We start from the raw sequence: 26,592 nt of genomic DNA, 5'->3' as shown, positions 1-26,592 counted from the left end.
GAGGGGGCGGGGCACAGCGAGGACCATCTCCAACGGTTTGTATGTTGTTTTTCATGAGTTGTCGGGTGTCTCTGTCAGTCATACGGCTAGCCCTACCCCGCAATCCGACTCTAATAGCGAAGCCCGTGTCTCTGACTCTCCGAGCAAGCAAACACCTAGTCCGTTTTAATTCGGTTTCCAGTGTATCGACATTATTCAGCATGCCCGAGCGGAGGCCCTTCGTGCGGTTGCCCACTGACGTCTACCCCGTCAACTACGGGCTGCGCCTCAAGCCCGACCTCGTCGACTTCACCTTCGAGGGCAAACTGGAGGCAGCCGTGGAGGTAATGTTGAACCTGATGCCATGCACCCCCTCTGCCCCCCTCTGGTCTGGGCCCTAATGTCATGCCATGTTCATGTTAAGTCTGTTTTTTCACTTTGCATTTTTATAACTGCTGATACTGTTGTTGCTGCTAATCTAACGAGCTACCTGCTAGTGAACCAGACAGCGGCTTTACACACCACGTCGTTCATTTTTACGAGTTCCAGTATGTTTGAATTGTATTATTTGTTATTGAATACTTAAACCTAGTGTCCTCTGATGTCTTGTTCTCACAATAAAGAGAATTAAGCAGTTAGTTTGTTGCCCCGCAAGCTAAAGCGCTAACTGGCGCCACACTGCTAACAGTTAACCATGTTAGCCTGCAGAGCTGCTGTCATAAAGCACGTAAATACACACATAAATGTCGTAATTTAACCTCCTTCCAGGTGATATTTTTCAAGTACATAGCTGAGACGATGAATCAGTCCTGTCTACAAGCTCCTGAGTCACTCTGAGCCTGTCTGACAGTTAACATGATACTTTATAGCTTACCATAATCACAGTGTAGCGCCCGAAGAAACACTCAGGTGAAGTATGGACTTTGTGGCTGGGGATAAAATACGTTTAAAATACATGTAAACTTCAAAATATGAGGTTCGTTAAAACTGATAAAGATCATGCATTATCTTAATTATTTGTTTTTTACGTCTTTCTGATCTATATTTCTAATATATGTGTATGTAATTGTGTGTGTGTGTATATATATATATATATATATATATATATATACACACACTGATTCAGAATATATATATATATATATATATATATATATATATGTGGCTGAATCAGTGGATTTTATCAGTAGAATCACAGCAGTTATTACTGGGTAAATTACTCTGGTTGATCCTGTAAACAGATAGAAAAGACGTTAGAGGTTAATGCAGGCCAGATGTGATGAAATTGAGGTCCGGCATCCAGAATTGCCCTTTGCGTAAGATTGTTTGTGGAGCCTTTTTATAGATCAACAGCTTCACATGTTAAGTCATGTTGTACCCCACTCTCATGCAGCTGTGTTGTGAAAGTCGCCTTCCAGTTGATCTTGTCTTGATGCCAAGACTTATTGGAGCATGAGATTAACTACATTCCCCACAATTCTTTACGCATTATGACTGTTGTTCCTGGAGAGATATGGCTCACGTTTATAAAACCTGTTAAAATAGTGTACTGCTAGTGGCAGCCTTTTGTCACATGGCCAGTGCACTCATTGCATCCAAGTCACATCCAGCTTCAACAAGCCACATGTGCTCTCTAAAGCTTTACCTTGGCAGGTTCAAGCCTCTAAACACAATGCGTATCTTTATGTAGGATCCAATTCACTGTAAATTAAGTGTGATAATAGTTAGGTTGAGGAATAATTAAAACAGTGCATTTACAGACTGGGATGTATTGTCTCTTTGTCTGTGAAAACCAGCTTATGGACATGAGAGCCTAAAAGCTATTGATCGTCCCGGGAAAGTTTCACTTCAGCATTATGCAATAAATGCAGTCTTAAAACAGCCTATTGCAACATAAGAGGCCATGTTGGTCTTTTTATTCATAATCTGATTATATATGCACACGTCAGAATTTCGTAGCAGCAGCAGCAGGAGATGGCCCTTGAGCCTCCGAAAAGCCGTGAGGATTCAGGCGGTTCTTTTTCCATGTGCTTCGTATTTGCTTGTACTCCTGGAGATTTCCTACAACAAAACAGGAAGAGGGAAATCGGATTCACTATGATATGAGCAAAGATAAAAACAGCTGAAGTAGATGATCCCAACACACAGTCACTCACAGTTTTTTCCTTTTTTTGTTTTTTGAAAGAAGTCTCACCATTTGTTTGATTAAAATTACAGTTAAAACAGTAATATTGTGAAATATTACTACAATTTAAAATAAGTGTTTTCTATTTTAATATATTTTAAAATGTACTTTATTCCTGTAATGGCAAAGCTGAATTTCTTCAGTGTCACATAATCCTTCAGAAATCATAATAATTATTCTAATATCCTGATTTGGAAGCATTTTATTTTTATTTTTATTATCATTGTTGAAAACAGTTGTGCTGCTTAATATTTTTGTGGGGTCTGTGACGCATTGTTCCAGGATACATTGATGAATAGAAAGTTCAAAAGAACAGCATTTATTTGAAACAGAAACCATTATAAATGCCACTTGATCAATTTAATGCATTCTTGTTGAATAAAAGTATTTGTTTAAAAACTGACCCCAAACTTATATACATCATTTTAAAATTTGTGGTTAGTTCCTCTTTCTGCGTCAGAGAAAGACCCTAGCTTAGTATTTACTAAACCAGGAAGAATTTTCCTGCAGTGATTGGCTGAATTGTATGTAGATGACGTGAGATTGTTTCATTTTTTTATGACTGTTATCTGATACAGTATGAAGCAAAGGAAGGTTCACAAAGCTTGCAAAAGGCAGTGAAGTGTTATTAGAAAAGCAACCACACACCAAATACTGAAAACGGAGGATCATAAAATGACTGGACCATATAAATGTTAAAACTGAACTGTATGTCATTGTTCTTGACAGGTTACACAAGGGACAAACCAGATTGTGATGAACTGTGCTGATATAGACATAATTACTGCTTCTTTTGTGCCTGAAGGGGGGGAAGGTGAGTGCGAAACTCAACTGTAATCCACATTTAGTGATGTATTTGCTCGACTTTTGCCTGATTGCTGGTTCGACCTGCATTAAATGCTTTATAGTCTGTTTTCTTTTTAGGATTAACTGTGCTCATTTTCTCCCCATCCATTTAGAAATTAACGCTACAGGATTTAACTATCAGAACGAGGATGAGAAGGTGACCCTATGTTTCCCCAGCACTCTGCAAAATGGTAAAGAACTCATAATGTGGCCTGGAAGAAGCCTTCTGCTGTCATGTCAACAATCTCTGTGTAATGAGTTGCTATAGTCAGTTTATTGACGCACGAAAGCTGCTTCAACAGCTTCCTGTTAAAAGATGAATGACCTTTCTTGCTTTGTGCTTCTGTTATATGTGCCTTTTGTTTTGTTTTTTTAACCATGGGCTTCTTGTTTTTCAGGGTCAGGATCATTGAAAATAGACTTTGTTGGAGAGCTGAATGACAAAATGAAAGGCTTCTATAGGAGTAAATACACGACTCCTTCGGGAGAAATCCGCTACGCTGCCGTCACACAGTTTGAGGTAAACTCACATCAGGGTACGCGGTTCATTCATTTGTTTGCTCGCTCACTTTCTCTGCCACTGTTTGCTTTAGCCTTATCATTTGTCATGTCCCCCTCACACTCTGCCTGCTCAATCATTCACTTTCCTCTGAGATCTTGACTGTCTTTCAATAAAGACAAATTCACAAAGTCATACAGCATACACTTTTGTCCGAAGCGACTTGCAAATGGGGAAAAACAAGCAATTTATTATATAGGAGCTGATAATGGAGTCAGGCAGAAGTAAAACTGTGAATAGTGGACAATCTTTTTCAGACCCCTGTTAGATAATGCATGTCTGGCCCATAATAACATGCTTATTGTTCTGTTTTAATGTATTTACTGGTTTTATTATGATGCTTGCGTAATAAATCCATTAAAATAGTCATTATTTACTAGCTTATTTCATTCATACTTTTTCATTCATACTGGATTTTAATGTGGGATGGACATTTAACTGAAAGTTTAGCCTCTTAACTTGAGCCTTGGTTGAAGTTAACTTAATCAGGGCTCAATTTTAAGGATGTCCCGCTGGCTCGGGGCCAGTGTGAGAGAGTTGATGGAAAAGTAATTTGCCTTTTCAGTTCTGATGCGTTGCTACTGAAAAATTTACATGCATTGATCTTGTGCATCTGTTTTTATGCCTTGCTGAGTTTAAGCATTTGGTTTTCGTTGATGTTAGCTACATTGTGTACATTTCACTGCAAGGCAGTGTTATCTAGTGTTATCAGTGTTAAGAGCCCATCCACATGGAGACTTGTTTAGCTTTATATGCAAAAATTTTGGATTTAGAGACATTTCATCCAGACAAATCCGCCGTTTTGGGAGCCTGAAACTGCTATTTTTTGAAACCGGGTCCCAGAGTGGATAAATCTGAAAACGACATCCTTGCATTTCCATGTGTACAGCCAATCCATATATTTTGTGAAACGATGATGTCATCACCCCACGTCTCGACCCTAGTCAGACACCGCTACGTCATGTAACAGCAACAGCAATTGCGGACTACATGCTTGTGTTCGTGCCGCAGAAGCTACCGAGCCTATTAGCTTTACTAAAATAATTACTTTATTTCTAAGCTTTACTAAAGTTTGTATACAGCGCGCAAGGTTTATACGCATACTTCAAGTCTTATTCTCTGTTTTTAGTGTATCTCTATGGCAGAATTACAGCGCCACATGCTGATCTGGCATGTATACTATATCGTTTTGAGTCTGTTTCACTGGTTTCATGTGTACGGAGATATTTCTTGAGACGAGGGGAAAAAAAGATCGGATAGGGAAAGCTCTGGCTTCGTGTGGATGTGGCCTAGCATTGAAGTGGTTTTGTCAAAATTGCAAAAAAATACTTATTATAGTCTTATTAAACTACAAACCGATCAGTAATGTTTTGTATCAGATGCCATAGTTTAAAAGCAAAAAGCATTATATTATATAGCAAGCATTACATTTTTACATTGCATATGTGTAATTTCCAGCTTGTTGCAAATTTCATTTTTTTAAAAATTAAAAAAAAATTGTGCCTTTAACAAAATATTTAATGGAAAATGTAATAAAAAATGTAAAAATGTTAGTAAAAGAAATAAAAATATAACATTCTTTTGTCACTAGGCTGGTGAAAATGTTAGCAGGGCAAGTGATCAGTAAAGTTTTGCATTGCAAGCCATCATTTTACAGCAAAAGTGTTTTATGTATGGAGTTACATTACAGCTTACATTACAATTTTCAGCTTATTTCCTTTCTTAAAAAATGAAAGAAAAAAAGTTAACCATTTCGTGAATTTAAAGGGGTGGTTCACTGTTTTTTTTCTAGGCCTGATTGTGTTTATGGAGCGCAGTATAACATGTCTTAATGCTTCGTTTTTTAAAAAAACACAGTATTTTTCATATATTTTTACCTTTGTTCCCGTGGGCTGGGTTTATGTTAATTGCAGGGTTTATGATGTCGCCAACCCGGGAAGAAGCTTGTTGTAGTCCAAACTGGTCGTAATTGTAGGCATGAAACTGCCATAACTTTAAAAGACAATATCTCCGTTTGCATTGAACTTTCAGCGCTGTAACTTTGCAGATATTGTTTATGCTCAAGCAGCAACATTACACACTAACTAAAGTTAAAGTGAAATTGCAATTGCAATGAACCACCCCTTTAAGAGAAAAAAATAATTTAAAAAAATTAAATAATTACAGCAAAAATACAAATACATTGCTAAAAATAAAAATGTATCATTCTTTTGTCACTTGGCCATTGAAAATATTGACAAAAGGGCAAATTACTTTTCCATCAACTCTCTCACACTGGCCCCAAGCCAGTGGGACATCCTTATCATTAAGCCCTGATTAAGTTAACTTCAACCAAAGCTCAAGTTAAGAGGCTAAACTTTCAGTTAAATGTCCATCTTACATTAAAATCCATCAAGTATAAATGTAATAATCATGAGTAGCTAAATTGGATTTATTGGCAAGTAAAAAATCAAAACTGCTGGCCCAACTGGGCAATTAGAGAAAAAAAAAAAAGAGAAAAGATCAGAATAGGGTGCATTTGTGCATCTACAGTTTTTGATGCCATGCAAATATCCCTGCTCGTGTTTGAATCACTGCAACCCAATCTAACCCAGAGTCCTCTCTTCCTTTCTCGCTGTCTCCATCTCTCGACGTCTCTCACCCGCTCCAGGCCACGGACGCACGTCGAGCTTTTCCTTGCTGGGATGAACCAGCTATCAAAGCCACTTTTGACATCACCCTCATCGTCCCAAAGGACAGAGTAGCCTTGTCGAATATGGTATGTGTCATTTTTTTTTTTTTTTTCCTAATCCTTCCCTCTGGAAGCAAACGTCCCTAAATGGCTTGATTCGCATTACTGTCAGATGTGTGCATTATCTAACCCAGGCCTAGAGGCATTGTGCCTCCCCTAGTAAGTCATGACACTTGGCACACATTAGGCTTGCTGCGGTAGTCGGTGTTACACGGTGTTTAACCGTACATCGATTACATTACTTGCCCACCGCGGCACTGTCCCCCAATGTTGTTTTGCTTTTCTATAGAAATAAAACCCATTTAGTTCAGTTGGACAACGGATGCTACAGTTAAAAACTGAAAGCGTCTGCTCTGCTCATGCTGACTTTATGATGATAGTTTAATGTGTGGTTCTGGGAGACTAGTTCCCATACTGAACACACTTATTTTAAGCGTGTTTCCCTTTCTGTGCAGAATGTTGTTGATCGAAAGCCATATCCAGAGGATCACAGTCTGGTGGAGGTGAAGTTTGCCACTACACCCATCATGTCCACCTACCTGGTGGCATTTGTCATCGGCGAGTATGACTTTGTGGAGAGTCAGTCGTCGGACGGTGTGACAGTCCGTGTGTACACCCCTGTCGGAAAGGCAGAGCAAGGGAAATTTGCACTGGAGGTATGCGAACTGCTTCCTTAGTCTGTGATGGTTTGCTTTTATTTTATTTTTATATATATATATATATATATATATATATATATAAACATTTTTGCATCTCAAATTCAAATCGGTTTGGTTTTTTGTAGTCTGAACAGCAAAAAATCCCCCACATGACATCTGTTTTTTTTTTTACAAACCTAATAATATTTTTAAAATCTATTTTTTAATGTTTTTTATTTCCAAACGTCTGATTAAATAAAATAAAAAAAACACTACTGTTCAAAAGTTTGGGGTCAGTATGTTATTTTCTTTTCTTTTTTTCTTTTTCTTTTTTTTTTGAGAGAGAGAAATTAATTATTTTATTCAGAAAGAATGCATTTGATCAAAAATGACAGTAAAGAGTTTTACACTGTTACAAATAATTAGTTAGTTTAAAATAAATTGTTATTTTGAACTTTCTATTAATCCAAGAATCCTGAAAAGAATCGCGATTTACACAAAAATATTAAGCACCACAACTGTTTTCAACATTGATAATAATAAGAAATGTTTCTTGAACACCAAGAGCATTTTAGAATTATTGCCGAAGTAATGGCTTCTGAAAATTCAATTTTGCCATCACAGGAATAAACTACATTTTAAAACATATTAAAATAGAAAACAGTTACTTTAAACTGTAATCATATTTCACTTTATTACGTTATTTTTGATCAAATAAATGCTGGTGAGAATAAGACACTTTTTTTAAAGAACAAAAAAAAATCTTACCAACCCCAAACTTTTGAATGATACTCTATATATTTACAATATGATTATTTTATTAATATTATTATTACCATTATTTTTATTATTATTATTATTATTATATCTATATGGTATACAGTGTCTATTTTTATTTATAACTGATAATAAGCTGATATTAAAATTGTATAGTACTTGATCTAAATAAAAAATAAAGCACTAAAAATAGTTTTAAATGCTGCAAGTGAATTTAAACATCACAACATTATATTGTACAGTTTGAGAAATAGATATTCATTTATTTCGTATATTATTTATTGCTAGCTGTAGTTGTAATAATACTTTGGTTTTGAACGTATTAACCTGTGAAAAACATTTTTGTTTCTTTTTTTTTCCCAGGTTGCTACAAAGACCCTTCCGTTCTACAAAGATTATTTCAATGTTCCTTATCCGTTGCCTAAAATTGATCTAATCGCTATTGCTGATTTTGCTGCTGGTTTGTATCATTTTCATTAAACATGAAACATCTGTCGTAATAGACTTTGTCTATTATGTTTAGTTTTAACTTTTGGTTCTCTTGTGTCCTGTAGGTGCTATGGAAAACTGGGGCCTTGTTACTTACAGGTGACTTTATGTTTTAAATGAAACAGTTCAATTACAAACCTGAGATTTCATAAAACATCATGAAAACACAGAACCTTGTGCTTTTTGAAAGCAGCTATTCAAGAGAGCTTCATTAATATTTCATCTTTCTTGGTAGCATTTTAATCCCCAGCATACCACAACAATATGAGCAGCATTATGCTGTGTTTCGTTCTGATGCATTTTTTATTTGTGGATTTTAAACTTTTGTGATTCTCCCCTTGCAGGGAGACAGCTCTGCTGATTGACCCAAAGAACTCGTGTGCGTCGTCCCGGCAGTGGGTCGCCCTGGTAGTCGGCCATGAACTGGCACATCAGTGGTTTGGAAACCTGGTTACCATGGTGAGTGTGTTCAAATGTTCAATGTTGTAGGTTCATGCTACATACTTTTTTAGTAGGTCACAATGGTATTTGAATATAACTGTTAGTTTATTCAGGGTGCTGAGAAAATGTCTGTTGCTGCAGGAATGGTGGACTCATTTGTGGCTTAATGAAGGCTTTGCATCTTGGATCGAGTACCTTTGTGTAGACCACTGTTTCCCTGAGTACGACATCTGGACCCAGTTTGTATCTGCGGACTACACCAGGGCTCTTGACCTGGATGCGTTAGATAACAGCCACCCTATTGAGGTCTGCAAGAGATGAGTGTATCTCCCCCATAACCCCAAGTTCTCCCAGTGTGTGTCTCTGGTGTTTGTTGCTTTTAAGTGTTTGTGTGGACAGCAGGAAGTTTTGATTTGCACTTTGTTTGTCAGTCGGTCTGTCTACTCTGCCATATCCCTTACAGCATTTAAATTCCAGACCCAGATTTAGCCTGATGAAATATTGATCTCTGTGTCATGTTTCAGTGCCTGTGTGTGTGTGTGTTTCTTTTGAATCGTAGGTTGATGTCGGACACCCTTCAGAAGTGGATGAAATATTCGATGCCATATCGTACAGCAAAGGGGCCTCTGTCATTCGCATGCTGCATAACTACATTGGTGATGAGGTGAGAGTCATGCTTTTGGCCAGCTGCAGAGAGACACTTGCAATGTAAATCTGTCAGACAGGTGGTCAATGTGGGTCCCCTAAGAGGATGTATGGAAATACATATTACTTATCTGTCTATTGTGCTGGTGTTTTAAGATCTTTAAGCATTTGTAATCTGACAGATGACTTTTGTTGGTTGTTGCAACCATAGTTCCAGCCATCATTAATTCTGACTGTTAAGGTGTGGTCACACTTGGCAGGTTTCGTTAGATTAAAATGTGCTATGTTATTGTGGTTGATGTGAATAGGTGGTTTGAGTGAAATATGAGCGCAACACTGACCAAAGACATTTAAAACTAAACAAAAACAGGACGTGATGTCACAAAATGCAACCCTAAAAAGGACTGAATGCTCAAGGATACCTGGTTCTTCTCGTCATAAGAGATATTTTGTCCATTACAGTTCGGTACAGGCGTCAGAACCGCAGTCTTCTTGAAGGAGATCTTCATTTCATCCCCTTGGAATTATAAGGTTCTATCTGACATTTTTGTCAAAATTGAGTTATATCAAAGAATATTCTTATTCTTTGACAACTTATTCACATTATGTGTTGTTGTTTTTTTCATGTTGTGTACATTTTGGGACTTTTTATTTAGAAAACAAAAAGGTTCTATCTACAAAGTCAAATGGAATGCAAGAACTTTGAAGCTCAATATCTCAAAACTGCTCAGAATGCAGAACCTTATAATTCCGAGGGGATGATTTGTATGTGTAACGGAGGAATTCCTGCTGCTGTTTGACTCATTTACACATTTTATAAGCTCTTTGTGTGTTCTCAGCTGGTAACAATACCATCATATGCCAAATAGAAGCTGCTTTTTGTTTTGTATCTTTAGGTTCGGTGTTAAAATGACCAGGGCTAAATTAATCATTTTCTTTTTTCTGGACCAAAAGAACTAAGTGAACTGAAATACAAGTCTGAACATGCCCTTAGATTTATTCAGTTTTTTTGTTTGTTTATTTGTTTTTGTTTTTTTGCAGTTATCTTTAGAGCTTTGGTTTTGAATAATATTTGATTGAATTTTCTTTTTCTAGGATTTTAGAAAGGGAATGAATGCTTACCTTTTGAAGTTTCAGCACAAAAATGCATCTACTGGTAAGTTAACTTGCCATAATCTTTGTGAAGATTAAGCTTTAACCTCTAATTTTATCTTGATGACTGGACAGCCTAATGTTCTTGTTAAACCCAAATCAGGATTCTTTATAGCAGTTTTTAGGCCTGTTATGAATATTACATAATCACCTGTTAATAACTGAAATTCAAATCATTTGAAATCCAAATTTAGTTCTAGAATTTTAAAGAAAAAAACTGGTCTTAAATATCTTTATAAATTGTAATAATAGTTGGGCTTTCATCATGAAAACTGCCAAAGAAGCTGGGATTGTGGTAAAAAAAAAAAAAACAGTCTTCATCATACTTTTTTTTTTTTTTTTTTTTTTCTCTTTGGATATTCCATTACACTCATATGCACGTAACAGTATGGAAGACAAGATCTGTCGCTACTTCTGTTTCATTGCGACTTTAAATATGAATAAATGACTTATATTGCTATGGGCTTGCACTGTATTTGACATTAACGCAGCTCAATTAAGTTGTAAATCACAGTTATTTGTTTGACGATTACTCATTAGCGTATATATTCATAATCATGACCTTTCTAGCAGTTTGATCTTGAACTGTGGAAGGCTTACAGTGTGTTATTGAGGGAGTGACCTGTGTATCAGGTCAGAGTTTCACTGCATAAAAATAGGATGATATTTCTAACATTTAGTTTGAGCTTAATTTTTGTCTGTACCTTATGATATTTTCAAACTTTATACATTTTAATACAGTATTACAAATTATATTTTTGTAAATAAATTAGCCATTCATTTTCACTTGTGCTCAGTGTATATAGGAAAGTGTATCCATAAGGAAGTGATTAAGCATTGCCCTGTGGCCCATGATCTGATCCAGCTGTCGTAATTACATAGTGTGTTACACTGTAATTCTGACAGAGCATAGTATTTGGCGGGAGTGTTGTGGGCGTGTGATCTGGCAGCAGTGTTGTTGTAATGCTTTGTAAATTGTTGTGTAGTCAGAAATAAAGTGTGTGACGTTCTCTCTTTCTCCATCCCAGAGGACTTATGGGAGTGTTTGGAGCAAGCAAGCGGGAAGCCTATTGCCGCAGTGATGAATTCCTGGACCAAACAAATGGGCTTCCCTATAATAGTAGTGCATCAAGAGCAGGTAACATTTACAGATCCATTCTCATCATCTTTGTTTTGTTTTTTGTTTTGTTTGGTTGTTTTATTTTGTTGTCATCCAGCACAGTGGGACTGTTTTTCTTTCGTATTTCTCTGGATGTTCTTTCCCCTAAAGTTTTCAACTATAATTTAAATAACCCTCGGGGTATTGAGAAGTCTTGCTGAGATGGACTATGAGCTTCTCAGGGAGCATCTGGTAATAACAACTGTTGTCTTGGCAATACAAGATTTAATCAGAGCTGAAATAATTGGTTTTGATTTTTTTTTTTTTCTCTCCAGCATGGAAGTGACCGCGTGCTGAAAATCTCTCAGAAGAAGTTCTGTGCTAGCGGACCACGTAATGGTACATGGCATGCAAAACAAAAGAGTGGTTAAACTATGCACTAAACCCGCTGTATTTAATCTGTCTTTTTCTGACTCTATTATATCTGTGGCCTAGATGAGGACTGCCCCAATTGGATGGTTCCCGTCAGTATCTGCACCAGTGAGGATCCAAGCTGCACTAAGATGAAGGTTCTGTTGGACCAGCCTGAAACCACAATTAACATCACCAACATTGCACCTGACCATTGGGTCAAGGTCAGATTGCTGTGTTTTATGTATTTTATAGAAAAGGCTATTTATAATTCAAATACCAATGATCTCTGAAAGATTGACACCCTATCTCATGAGCATGACTAGGCCTGGGCGATAAAACGGTATCGATATTTATCAACGGTACGTCTTAATCGATAACGATAGAAAAAATGTTCGATATAACCCTAGATATAGTTTCAGTTAAATGACGCGCTACGAGTGACAGCAAACAAGTTGCTGTGGAGTTCAGTTGCGCAATCGCCACGTGAAATCAGAACACACAAACACATGAAAATGAGTGCTGTACCTGCCGGCGACGAGGAGATTGTGAATAAAAAAGTACGTCAGCTCATTAGTGTGGCAGTTTCATGGTTTCCTTACGTCTTACAGTTGATCTACTTCAAAGTTCGTCTTGAGAGAGCAGTTGTCATGTCGGTATTAACAGCCGCACAAAACAGTGTTTTCAACCACACAGCATCTTTATTTCTGTGTTACAAATATTCAAATTATAACAGAAGTACTGAGATAAAAGTTTATAGTTCAGGTAAAACACTAATGTCTATGTTATCGATCAAAATAGAGCAAATCAGCTTCTGAAAGAAACTTGGCGCTGAAAATGACGCATTTATCGATTACATTGTTTCACCACCAGGTGGAGACAAGTGACTGTTAAAAAATGTATTTGACGTTGAATCTTCACTCAACAGATTCTTTCAAATACACTGATTCATCCAATAATGAAACAAGAGTATTTATGGGCGTGTCATTGAATCTTACATCCAAACAGATTTTTTTTTAAATAATTAATTCAAATATATTTAAAATTTTAAAATAGACTGCAGCAAGTAATATTTTGTCAGAACCTCTTGTAAATTATCTTATTTCGTTTAGTTGACATTCAGAATTGTGATCTTGGTTTGAAACAAACAAAAACGTTTCTCAATTTATCCAGAATTGTGCAGCTCTAAGTTTCTTTAACACTCATTTATTTATTCTTCATATAAAATATAAAAGATTTGTTTACATTTTATTTTGCTTTGTTTTAAACATTGTTTAATTGTAATTAAAAATGCATTGGTTAAATTCAAACATTTTTTTTCTACTAAATTTTTTTAATAATTATCGATACCGATCAATATGAAACATTATATCGTGATAATTTTTTTAGCTGTATCGCCCAGCCCTAAGCATGACAGTGGTGGAAAATGGTCATATGCACTGTGTTCCAAATTATTATGCACGTGACGTATCAGTGGGATTTCAGTACAATTAACATTCAGATTTTAGTTTTTCAAAAAGTGTTTTTCTCCATATCTTTTTAGATAACTGGTATCAATCTCAGACAGGTTTTGTAAATAGTTTGCCAGGTCTTTTTAGGTAAATGGAAACTTAAAGAGGTTGTTCCTCGTTATTAAGTCACAGCTTCAAATACCTGTTTGCTGCTCAAAAGTGGCTTTTTATACAATAATACAATTTTTTTTTTTTTTTTTTTTTTTTGACAGCAACTTTCCTTAATAAGCCTTTATCTGACTTTATAGTTATCTTGTGCTGTAAATTTCTCACAAATCTTGTGATAGTTCAAATGATAGTTCAATATTCTCCATTCAGTTTTCACACAATATTAGTTGTTTTCATCTTCAGAAAGACCTTTCTTCCTCCCATATTGCATGAGAACTGTGACTTGTTTAATAATGCGGAACAATCTATAACAACAAGTAGGGTTTCCATTTATCTAAGAAGACCTGGCAAACTATTTAACAAACCTGTCCGAGATTAATAACAGTTACCTAAAAAAAAAAATGTGAGAAATGAAGCAAACACTTTCTTTGAAAAACGAAAATCTGGATGTTTATTGTACTGAAATCCTACTGATATGTCAGTTGCATGATAATTTGGAACACATTGTAAAACTAAATTACAGCATGTATGCAATCTGTATGTTTAAACTGTGTTTGTTTTCTTCCATGTGCAGATTAATCCAGGTACTGTGGGATTTTACAGGATCCAGTACAGCTCAGACATGCTGGAGAGTCTGCTGCCTGGTATCCGAGACCTCACACTACTGCCTGTGGACCGCCTGGGTCTGCAAAACGACCTCTTCTCTCTGGTGAGACGCCACACAATGAGCCTGAATCATTGTTTTGCAAGTCAGAGTAGAGGCTCAGGTCTCCACTTTAGATCAAGAAGACTTGAGTGAAGTGTCAAGTTACACAGTCATATGGAAGTCAGGTTCTTTCAAGCCTCCAGATCTGACTAATATATGAATCAAATCGTGTGAGTTTTGTAACTTAAGCTCTAACAAAAAAAAAAGCCTTAGTAAAACTGTATGGATGCTGAGAAATATTAAGTTGGCTTTTTGCTGGAACAATAAAAGTGTAGAGAAAGTTGTTATCAGATACTGTACCATGCAAGTATTTTTAATATCCATTGGCTGATTTCTGTTGATTTTTATAATAATGAACTATTCATACAGCATCAAAAATCCAGTTAAATGTAATTTTTTTTCTTAACAATATATCTAATTATAAAGTTTATTATGTGCTTGTCTGTTTGAGTGCTTCATTGATTTATTATTGGTGTTTCACTGAGCTCTTTTATAGGCTACAGATCTTTTTTTCAATGTCGATATTGTGTTTAGTGTTGCTGAAAGGTTTCTTGGGAAAAGCAATTTCAGCAATATCATTAATCATTTCTGTCTCTCATCTCCGTCTGTGACTACCTTCTGTTTTTAATAGTGTTGTGCTATCTCTCTTGTCTGTCATGCCTTCAGGCTCGAGCAGGTATGATCAGTACTGTGGAGGTGTTGAAGGTGATGGAAGCATTTGTGAATGAGCCAAACTACACGGTGTGGAGTGACCTGAGCTGTAATCTGGGTGTTCTGTCCTCTCTGCTCTCACACACTGACTTCCACGAGGACATCCAGGAGTTCATCCGAGATCTCTTCACTCCTATCGGCATGAAGCTGGGATGGGACAGCAAAACCGGAGAGGGTGAGAGCCAGAACTCACAATTCATAAAAGTTCACCCAAAAATTAAAACTCTGTCATTATTTGCTGATCCTCATGTCGTTCCAACCCTGTATGATTTACTTTCTTCTATGGAACATAAAAAAAAGAAATATTAAAAATTTGGAGCCCATTTACTTTCATCAAATGGACAAAAACAGTCATGATTTAGTTTTATACAACCATTTTTTCATCCTCTTAGATTTAAGGCTATTTTTGAACTTTTTTTTATATCTTCTAAATGTTAATAATCTTGGCTGATATCTTTACATGTGCAATGAGTGATAACTTGCCTGCTAAGTTGCTAAATGCTGTATGTAGTTTTTGTATATTTAAATGTGGGCGAGCATATGTTAATGTTCTCATAGTTAGGATGTCATAACCATGGCAATTTTACAAGCCTTTTTTTAGCTTTTAATAAATGTTTTTAACCAATTAGAATACCAAAATTTCTTTGGTCAAATCCAGTACCAGTAAAATTGCACTTTGCATTTTCAATACAATACAATTTTGATACTAATGCAAAGACAAATTTTATCATTTAAGTTGAATTCATTTAAATTTCTATTAAATACTAATAAATAAATGTTAATATTAATATCAGTTCAATTAAATTTATTTATACTTTTAAAAAATGCCATGTAGCCTTCAAGTATTTCTTATTTTTAAAATATATAAATATTAGTGCAGTCAGTTGATTAAAAAATTAACTAATTAATGACACATTTTCTGTAATTAAGTGTGCCTAACATTACAATTTGTAATATATTTGTATATTGTAATACTTATTTTAACATTAAATCTCCAAATTAATGTAGAAACAACATAAAGATGATATATTTTTAAATTACACTGTGTTTCAAATTATTAGGCAAGTGACGTATCGGTGGAATTTCAGTACAATAAACATTTAGATTTTAGTTTTTCAAAGAAAGGGTTTTTTAAATAGTTTTTCTTGGGTAAATGGAAATTCTACTTAAAGGTTGTTCCACATTATTAAGCAAGTCACAGTTCTCATGAAATATGGGGAGGAAGAAAGATCTTTCTGAAGAAGAAAAGCATGAAATGGTGCAATGTTATGCAAAAGGCATGAAAACAACTAATACTGTGTGAAAACTGAATAGAGATTATCAAACTATCATAAGATGTGTGAGTAATTTACTGCACGAGAACTCGGTCAGATATTAAATGGATTTTTTCATCAATTTCTAGGCATGAGTTTATTTAGCACATATTATTTTTACAATAAGAAAATTACTAGTTAAAACATTTGGTATCAGTATTTTTATGTGAGATCTTTTATGTGAGAAAACATCAGTATAACAATTATTTACACTTATGCAATGGTCACATGTTCATCTAGCACGTTTACATTGAAAAACGATTTATAAAGCTACGGAGCTTACTGCAAACAGCTCCGACCGAGCTTTATGATTGGCCCAAAGCAGACTTCTTACATCAGCAATGTCCTGCCCTCGTACACGCTCACACCTGTAATCTTATGATTTGTTGATACATAGAATCATAACTGTAACATTAGCCAAAGGATGTGGGGATACATCAGCATATCGCTACTTCAGGAAGGGAAAAAAACATGTAAATTGTGTTAAATATTTTTCATACGTTAAAAAGAAAATATTAATTGCAGAAATTAACTTTTATTTTTGACAGCCTTTATAATTGTATAAATATAAAATAATAACTTGAAATTTGAAGCAATATTTATTTAATATTTCAGTCAGTAATTAAGAACAGTCAGTGTTTTTTATTTTTTATTTTTTTTATTTCTTTGTCTTTATTAAAAACAATATACAGCGGCAAGTCTTTTAGGCTACATTTACACTGTAATAGTTCACCCAAATAACTAATAATGTCTAGACTGTTTGTCACACAAACTTCCCTTAAACATAGTCTCTGGCATCCCCAGAATATGTCTGTAAAGTTTCAGCTTAAAATACCACACAGATCATTCATTATAGCTTGTCAAATTTTCCCCTATTTGGGTGTGAGCAAAAACACGCCATTTTTGTGTGTGTCCCTTTAAATGCAAATGAGCTGCTGCTCCCAACCCCCTTTCCAGAAGAGGGCGGAGCTTTAACAGCTTGCGCTTCGGTTGCTCAACAACAACAAAGCTGGGGAATCTCACGCAGCCAAAATGATGATTATCAGTAACGGTGTTCAGCCTTACATTGTTCAAACCGGAGTCGGACACTGATGGAGAGACTCAGGAAGAAGTTACAACTTTTAGAATGCAACTGGACATTTCTGAATGGTTAGTGGATAAATTTATGTAGTTGCTGTTGAGTTTTAACTCATCGACTAGCGTGTGGTGTCATGTTAATCTTTTGAGCAAATCCAGCATTGAATTGACCCTCGTTTGTGAAGCAGTCCAGCGTAAAATGACGGCATGGCAACAACACTCTACTACAACTACTCTACAACTCTACTCTACAACTCTTCCTCTTCTCTAAAGCAGCCCAACATGGCCTCACCCCCTTTGTTGCATGTTTTGCCATGGCGTTAGAACTGGTACACCGTTGTTGCTTGCGAAAACAAAATGGTGGCGCCATGGATCGAAACGTGCAGATTAAGGGGCGGTAATATTATAATAAGATCCCCTTTCTACGTCACTAGGGGACCGAAATCTGAACAGCTCCATTTTTCACATGCTTGCAGAGAAAGGCTTGCCAAAATAAAGTTACTGGGTTGTCCTTTTTCATGTTTTCTGAGTTGGTAGATGCACCGAAAACCCTGATTATAGCACTTAAACGTGGAAAAAGATTTTTATTATATGTCCCCTTTAGTGCTGTTTTATTTTAGCTCAGTGTTTTTTGTTTAATTAGTTGTCATTCATTTGTCATGAGACACTCAAATGAAGTGCACTTTTTGTTTGTTGCCTCTCTCCCCTGTCTCTTGTTCAGGGCATTTGGACGCCCTGCTGCGAGGTCTGGTGCTGGGGAAGCTGGGTAAAGCGGGGCATAAGGCCACTCTGGAGGAGGCCCGGCGGAGATTCAAAGAGCATGTGGAGGGTAAACAGATTCTGTCTGCAGACCTCAGGAGTCCAGTGAGTCCTCTAGCATTACCATTTATAAGACAGATACAATTTCATCAAGGTTCAATCAGCATCTATCAGCCTTTTATTTATTTATTTATTTATTTATTTTTGGTAAATGGTCTTGTATTGTTTTTATTTTGGATCAACATGTCCCTGTAAACATGTTTTTGTTTTTTTGTTTTTTTCCCCGTTTTTTTTTTTTTTTTTTTTTTTTTTTAGGTGTACCTGACAGTTCTGAAGCACGGAGACAGCACAACACTTGACACCATGCTCAAGGTGACAATTAAAACGTGTCTGAACATTAGTTATAGCGTTAAAGCTGCAAACAAATAAAATGACATCTTTCATTTTCTCTGCTCAGCTTCATAAGCAGGCAGACATGCAGGAGGAGAAGAACCGCATCGAGAGGGTGCTGGGAGCCATTCCCGCCCCTGACCTCATCCAGAGAGTGCTTAACTTTGCCCTGTCGGTACGCGAATACACACACACACACACACACACGCACTGTAGAAAATAGGTCAGACTGTGGAAAATTTTAAAGCACCAGAAACACACTTTGCAAGAGTGTGAAATGTTTGAACAGATAAAGGGAATGGCAGGAAACATTAGTCAAGTCTTTAGTCATGTCCTGTCAATAGAGGTGGGTGATATGACCAAAATCTTATATAGCAATACGAGAGATTATATTTCACGATGACGATATATGTCAAGATTATAGCTATTTTGTTATTTTATTTTAGCTATTAAAACTAAAGAAGCAAATAATACAACAAGAGGAAGAATACAATAGAACAAAGATACAAATTAAATAAACTTTCAGGTACAGTAGGCCTTTTTGGCAAGTAAGAAATACTACAGAAATTGAATAATCAAATGTAAAAATAAAAACTGAATAGTCTTCTCTGTATGAATTAAATATAAATTGATTCTTACTAAAGATACAAAAGTTATTCAGTCAAGAGCAGTGAGTGATTTTCTCTGTCTTTTGTTGTTTGATTGACATTAATGAATTGACATTAATTTCACTGGCCACAATTTGGCTGTTGGGAAATTACATTTTATACAATTAAAGTTGACTTTGGCATGGTAAATGACTTGATTTTGAGTCATTTTACTTGATTAGTTAGATTTAAAACCCTTTCAAATTTTCAAATGCAGATTGACCACCAAAATCAAGACTAGGCCTACATGGTATATCAGCTGGTATGTACGGGTGGGCAAGGGGTGGGTAATATGACCATAATATGATAAATTTTATAATTGTATAAGTTGTTTTTGTTAGGCTATATAAAAAGAACAAAGAAGCAAATTATCAAATTACAAATAAAACAGTAAATTAAATAGCCTAAACTCTTTTTTTCAGATACAGTAGGTTTATTTAACATTTATTTAACATCTTTTGTTGTTTGATTAACATTAATGACAGACAGGTATTTAATTGGGCTGCTGAATGCATGTATGTAGTATACTGACACATGTCCAGTTTTTACCCACCTGTTTATGTCCAACTTAAGCTATAACCAACTGTATCCACGCGAGACACTCCACACGATGGACATTTTGACATCTGTGTGTGCGTGTATGACTATTCAGGCGCAAGGAGATCTGATCGTGCTTGCGACAGAGAGAGAGCACACGCGAGAGAGCGCTTATGTTGTGTGTCATTCAGCGCGGTTCAGCCGATCCCGCCTTCACTATCTGCAAGTTAATCGATAACAAATTGTGATCTGATTGTAATTTTGTGCTACGACGAGCTTGGCTACCTTTGATTAGGCTGTAGGCTGAAATTAAATTCAACCTGCCAAAAGTGGCTAGTGGGAGTGGCTGTTTTACCCGCCACAGCTGAAACCTACCCTCATTTGGCGGGTTGGCGGGTGTTGGCGGGACATCAGTTTTTTGCGCAACTGTTTATGTTCAATTAAGACAAAACGACTGTGTTTAAGTGAGTACTCCACACAATGGCCATTTTGACATCATTGTGTGTGTACCATTTAAGCACAATAAGCCACTAAAGAGAACTGAATTCGGGAGCGCATGCTGTCTGAGAGTCAGTTCAGGTTGTGTGTCAGTCAGCGCAAGCGCCACATTGAGATCTTTTTTCATGACTTATTGCTCTTAAAGGGTTAGTTCACCCAAAAATGAAAATTCTGTCATTAATTACTCACCCTCGTGCCGTTTTACACCCGTAAGACCTTCGTTGATCTTCGGAACACAAATTAAGATATTTTTGTTTAAATCCGATGGCTCCGTGAGGCCTACATAGGGAGCAATGACATTTCCTCTCTCAAGATCCATAAAGGTACTAAAAACATATTTAAATCAGTTCATGTGAGTACAGTGGTTCAATATTAATATTATAAAGCGACAAGAATATTTTTTGTGCGCCAAAAAAAAACAAACAAAATAACAAAGCCATCGGATTTAAACAAAAATATCTCAATTTGCGTTCTGAAGATTAACAAAGGTCTTACGGTTGTGGAACGGCATGACGGTGAGTAATAAATGACAGAATTTTCATTTTTGGGTGAACTAACCCTTTAACAGCTCCTTTTAACATCATGCATGTCCTGTATTTCATCTGCTACTATGCAGATATATTTATATACCATGATATAAACACAACAACAAAATCTCAAACAATAGACACTTTATATCACCATATATATATATATAAGTCATACCGCCCAGCCCTACCTGTCAGTGATATCCTGCCATATTTTACCTCAAAAAAGAAAGAAAAAAAATTATATTTTATAAAATATTATAAATCTATTTTATATATTTTTATATGTCTTTAATATTGTTGTATTCAGTTATTTCATGTATTAAAGGACCAGTATTATTTCTGTCCCTTTGATTCATGTTTAAATATGCAATGCCTCAGTTTTCTCCAGGAGATCAATAAAGCACCATTTTCATCTCTCTCATCTTTGAATTAACATTCTCACAAGAAATCCAATCTGACACGCTCATTCTCTGAGCTCTAATCTGAGTCTGTAGGAATTAAACATCTCCAGTGACAGTGTGAACAGTGACACTGATTCTGGCTGTGGTATTTTTAGGAGGAGGTTCGTCCCCAGGACACTGTGTCTGTAATCGGGGGCGTAGCTGGAAGCAGCAAACAGGGGCGCAAAGCTGCATGGAAATTCGTTAAGGACAACTGGGAAGAACTTCATAACCGTTACCAGGGCGGCTTCCTCATATCAAGACTCATCAAGGTGAAACAAGTGCAATACACGAGTAGAGACGAAAACAGAGATAAAATAAACAACACAGTAAAGTAAATTAAAATAGGAAATACAGTACCAAATCCATTTTGATTCTGTATAATATATTGATGCATTGTTTTTGTTTCTTCATCGCAGCTGACAGTGGATGGGTTTGCAATAGATAAAATGGCTGCTGAAGTTAAGGTGAGCATTGTGTGCTTCTTTCTTATGTCATTTATAAAGCCATTTTTGCCTTTGACTAACAATGTTGTCCAAAGTGAATGGAAATTTACATAATACACATTTTTAGTTTTAGTATGTTCTGCTCTAAAATTTAATTTCATTGATAAGATATTGCTTAGAGTAAAATTTGCCTACAAACAATAAAAGCAAATTGTTCGTTTGAATTGATTGTTATCAGTGGAGACGGTTCACTAATCTCAATGATTAATTAGTAATAAAAGTCTTTATTAGAGATGCACCGATGTATCTGCCAGCAAACGGTATCGGCCGATAAAAGCTATTATTATCACTATCGGTCATCGGCCGATTGTTTAAAAACAGCTGATGATCAGGGTCGATTATATCCTGTCAATCAAAAGGGTGCGGAAAAACATGTTCAGACTGCAACTCATACATACTGTGTGTGAAGAAAATCTCTCGTGTTGAATTTAGTTAATGCGACAATAACACATTAATGGTTAAAAAATAGTGACGTTAAAGGGATAGTTCACTAAAAAATTAAAATTCTGTCATCATTCAAAAAAAACAAGACCTGGCAACCCTGGCTTTAATTATGGGTGATTCATAGGGTCAAATAGAGCCTGCTTTAAAGGGATTATTCACTCAAAAATGAAAATTCTGTCATCATTTACTCACCCTCCAATAGTTCCAAACCTGTATGAATTTCTTTGTTCTGCTGAACACGAAGGAAGATATTTGGAAGAATGTCTCATTGACTACCATAGTATTTATTTTTCCTACTATGGTCCTACATGGTAGTAAACTGGGGGGGGGGTTTGGTTACAAACATTCTTCCAAATATCTTCCTGTGTGTTCAGCAGAACAAAGATATTCATACAGGTTTGGAACTATTGGAGGGTGAGTAAATGATGACAGAATTTTCATTTTTGAGTGAATAATCCCTTTAAAGCAGGCTCTATTTGACCCTATGAATCACCCATAATTAAAGCCAGGGTTGCCAGGTCTTGTTTTTTTTGCCACATCAAACATTACTTTTAGCGTTTAATCCAAGATCCAATAATCACAAAGAGTTTTGTGCTTTCTTACTTCTGATAAAAAACAAAGTCTCAGTTTTGAAATTCTGACAATTTTATCATGAAATGTAAACAATAAATGGCATTTTGACGCTCTTAAATGTGGCGTGACCAACCGCTATAGCGCCTCAGTTAAAGTGAGTCTTTTCTTCCACATTAATACAAGTTTTATCTCGAAAACCATGCATGAACTTCAAAAGGTATGTTGAAAGATACAGTGCAACTTACTGGAATGTATCATGTCTCATGTAATTGCTTAATCAGTTTCAACCGTGGAAAGACAGCTTGTGGACAGTGTCACTTTACATCATGTTTACCTCAGGATTGCTTTCCAGTGTTCATGGTTCCTTAGTTAGCTTTAAAAAAAAAAAACACAAGAGGAGCTTATTTACTGATAATTATGTTTGAATAAATTTGCCATGAAGACAAGTGCTTATGAAAACTACCTTATGTGATACTGAGTTTTATACAAACATTTGAATTTTTATTTGAGTGTAATTATTATATCTGAAAATAAATATAGCAGCTGAATATAATTGCTCTGTTTGTTAATTGTAACCTCTAATGTTATAATACCAAATGAGAGGGTCCCTGTATAGTTTGCAGCATTATTTGGGAGAGATTTTTTTTTTCCTTAGAAAAATCAAACTATCGGTATCGGCAGAGAAATTTAGAAAAATCTCTAGTCTTTATACAGTTATCATAAATGACTGGAAAGATTATGGAAATTCATTATTCAAAAATGTATAAACCCTGTACAGGAGCACTTATCTGTTAATATAATGTATTCAAATAAGATTGAAAATTTATATATATAATCAAACAAAAAATATGCTTCAGTCTAACTTAATGTATGAATGCCACCCAATTATTTAAAATATGTAACAAAGTAGTATTTATTTACAAAATGAGTTTAAAAAGTCTCATGGTCTAAATCATGCCAAACCTGTCAATCAAACGTCCTGGTCATATTTTCCCCTAAAAATCAAAAAAGATATTATATATTTTTATATTTCCTTAGATATTTTGTTTTAAATTATTTCTTTAAGATAGATATATTTAAATGTCTTTATTTTCTTTATTGTCGTGTTCATTTATATTATATTCTGTTGATGCTTATTTTCTAGTTATGTTTCTGCTCTAAAATATTTCAGACTAGATATTGCACTTGAGTGGAGTAAAACTTGCTTGCAAAACCATAATGTTGTAAGCAAATCATTAATTTGAGTTCAGTTTTCCACACTGATAATAAGAAGAAATGTTTGAGCAGCAGATCAGCATGTTAGAATGATTTCTGAAGGATCATGTGATTGCTGAAAATTCTGCTTTGAAATTATAGGAATAAATTACATTTAAATTTTTTAATTGTTTTTTTTTTTCCCCCCTTCAGTTTTTATCAAATAAATGCAGCCTTGGTGGGCATAAGAGACTTCTTTCAAAAACATTTTTAAAAAAAAGTTTGAAGAAAAGAAAAATAAACTGTTTGAGTTTCACTTAAAATGTATAAATGTCACCCCATTATATAACAATATATATATTAAAAAGTTGGATCTATTTTCAAGAAATATAGGACAAGCAAACATTTCAAACAAAACTTGTCACAGAAAGATTGCTTGGTTTTTAAATGATGAAACAATAGATATCCTGTTAAAAATGAAGATCATTTGTATTGCCACACAAATGTATGAGTGTGAAAGAAACTGATAACCACTGCAGTTTGCTGTTGTTCACAGAAGTGTTGGTGGTTTTTCTGCTTTCAGAGTTTCTTTGAAAGTCATCACGCGCCAGCGGCCGAGCGCACGGTACAGCAGTGCTGCGAGAACATTCTCCTGAACGCTGCCTGGCTCAAGAGGGACGCAGATGACATCCACCAGTACCTGCTGCAGCGGAGAGCGCCCCCCGTCTGACCTCCGAACTCTGACCCCTCCCTGACCTGCTCACTCACTCCAAAATGAGCATCATCTGGCTATCTTCAGCGAAAACAGAAATGATTTCAAAACTGCAACTCCATCTTAAGAATTACCCAAGAGTCAATAAAGAGAAGTGAAACTAGGAAACAAGACTGTTGTTCACTCTTGAGTGTGACGTAGTTCCCCATTCTGCCAGTGGGAGGCGCAAGTGCACTCGAGCAGAGCTGTGACTGAAACGCAAGAGATTCTCCATGTTATTTTATAAGCTGGTATTGCATGTACACACATCGTTCCATCAGTATGGCACTCCTCTTATGCAGTGATATTATAACGCAATCATCTCTCTTTCCTCGCATTCACCGGTAGAAAAAAAAAACAAGCATGTTGTTGAAATACTCAATTTTAAGTTTGTTTGTTTGTGTTTTCTTTTGTTCTGTACAAATGACGATCTCCTCCTTCAGTTTTATTAGTAATGGCTATATACGCATTTTACCCAGAATCCTCTGCGGCGTGACTGGGCAGAATGGAGGTTAAAGGTTGGGGTGCACTGGTAACTGAACGGACTCTATGGTAACGGCTCTGAATCCCATCGTTAGTAACGGTTAGGACTGAAGACGCATAAGCATGGTACTGTGTGTATATTGTAAACTGCGAGCATTAGTTCTGAGACCTTCAATTAATCTGAAATGTGATTATATATACATACGTCTTTGCCCTTGTCTCCTGTACGTCACTATCACTTGTTCTTCAGCACTTCCTGTGGTTTATACCTCCAGAAACTGCGAGAGAAATCAACACAGTGGAAGAAATGTCATTAGCATCTGCCATGATAATACAAAGCTGTTAGAGATAACATTTTATAAGATTTATTTTACTGTTGTTGAAATCAAAAAAGCCCACAAAAAAATCATGATTTAATCTCGGAGGCCTTAAATTGGTTAACCGGATTGTTAGATGGCATGGTAGCCTTGTTGAACCGTAAAACCTACAGAGAATTTGTTATCTGATGTGGCGCCCAACACGGGGTTCACGATCACCAAATTCTGTCACTAAATCGTTCCCTGAAATGTGCTTTTGTTTCAAAATATAATTGATGTTCATTAAAGATGATGAAAAAAAAGATAAAAGATGGGCACAACTGTATTGTTGGAATGCTATACTGGATTTGTACATGTGCGGAATGACTCCTCATGCTCTTATGTTTGTGTGCATTTTGTAAACGATACACAAATGAACATGTATCCCTTAAATGTAGATTATGCCATTCACACAGTTCAAATGGGTGTTTCAAAACATATCACTTATGAATATAAATGTAAATAATGATTTCAGATCATGTGCAGCAGGTACAATGGGAGGAAAGACAGAGGACTTTGATGTTATCAGCATTATAAATGCTCAGTTTTTGGACACTGAAGCACAGATAAGATGATGAAGGTTCACTTATGTTTGCACAGATTTTGTGTTGGGAGCTTGTGTTCACTGTGCAACATGCAGACTGAAGTTTGCATATCTGACCGTATTTCAATAGCAGATTTCAAACATCAATGATAGTGTCATAGAGTCTGATTTCACAAGATTTTCGTTACGTTATTGCCGAAGACAGAAACTAGGCAATAAAGAAAATCACATCTGATGCAAGAGAGGAACCTTGTGCAATGGACTGCTTGCATTTATAAAAGTATTAAAAATTAATGAAGTGATTCATCTGTATTCCAGCTTTAACATTAGCTGGTAGCTTATCAAATGCAGTCATGAAAAAAACTGGAAAGATTTGAGTCATGGAAAATAAAGTCATGAAAAACAAAATCATACATTTCTTTAGTGAATATATGGTTTTTTAGATATGCTCAGCGATTAAATATTTTGTCGGCTGTAAAATACTTAATCTATATAAAATTATTCTTAAAAACCCTCATACAGCAATGACAAATAACTTTGAAGTGAACGAGGTCAGATACTG

General features: G+C 35.8%; 1 protein-coding gene across 1 annotated transcript; it reads left to right on the top strand.

Annotated features, from left to right (window-relative positions):
- On the top strand, window positions 1–26,443 carry npepps (aminopeptidase puromycin sensitive). Its single transcript, XM_051911817.1, has 23 exons — window positions 1–323; window positions 2,894–2,978; window positions 3,124–3,201; window positions 3,409–3,530; window positions 6,220–6,327; window positions 6,756–6,956; window positions 8,079–8,175; window positions 8,270–8,303; window positions 8,549–8,663; window positions 8,787–8,951; window positions 9,205–9,309; window positions 10,386–10,446; window positions 11,471–11,580; window positions 11,877–11,940; window positions 12,037–12,176; window positions 14,146–14,280; window positions 14,944–15,163; window positions 18,100–18,242; window positions 18,453–18,509; window positions 18,595–18,702; window positions 21,296–21,451; window positions 21,599–21,646; window positions 24,480–26,443. The coding sequence occupies exons 1-23, from the start codon at window positions 42–44 to the stop codon at window positions 24,624–24,626; spliced, it is 2,781 nt and encodes a 926-aa protein (XP_051767777.1). The 5' UTR covers window positions 1–41; the 3' UTR covers window positions 24,627–26,443.
- Window positions 26,444–26,592: the final 149 nt, after the last annotated feature.

Source organism: Ctenopharyngodon idella, chromosome 11 (genome assembly GCF_019924925.1).
Source record: "Ctenopharyngodon idella isolate HZGC_01 chromosome 11, HZGC01, whole genome shotgun sequence".
Taxonomy (NCBI): domain Eukaryota; kingdom Metazoa; phylum Chordata; class Actinopteri; order Cypriniformes; family Xenocyprididae; genus Ctenopharyngodon; species Ctenopharyngodon idella.
This window is presented reverse-complemented; position numbering and strand designations above follow the sequence as displayed.

What these genes read in the sequence shown, in the direction of transcription:
- npepps (XM_051911817.1), top strand. Translation starts at nt 42, where the DNA reads ATGTTGTTTTTCATGAGTTGTCGGGTGTCTCTGTCAGTCATACGGCTA. An exon ending in CACCTGACCATTGGGTCAAG is followed by an intron (nt 12,177 to 14,145) that starts GTCAGATTGCTG and finishes TTCCATGTGCAG; the next exon opens with ATTAATCCAGGTACTGTGGG. An exon ending in TGCTTAACTTTGCCCTGTCG is followed by an intron (nt 18,703 to 21,295) that starts GTACGCGAATAC and finishes TGGTATTTTTAG; the next exon opens with GAGGAGGTTCGTCCCCAGGA.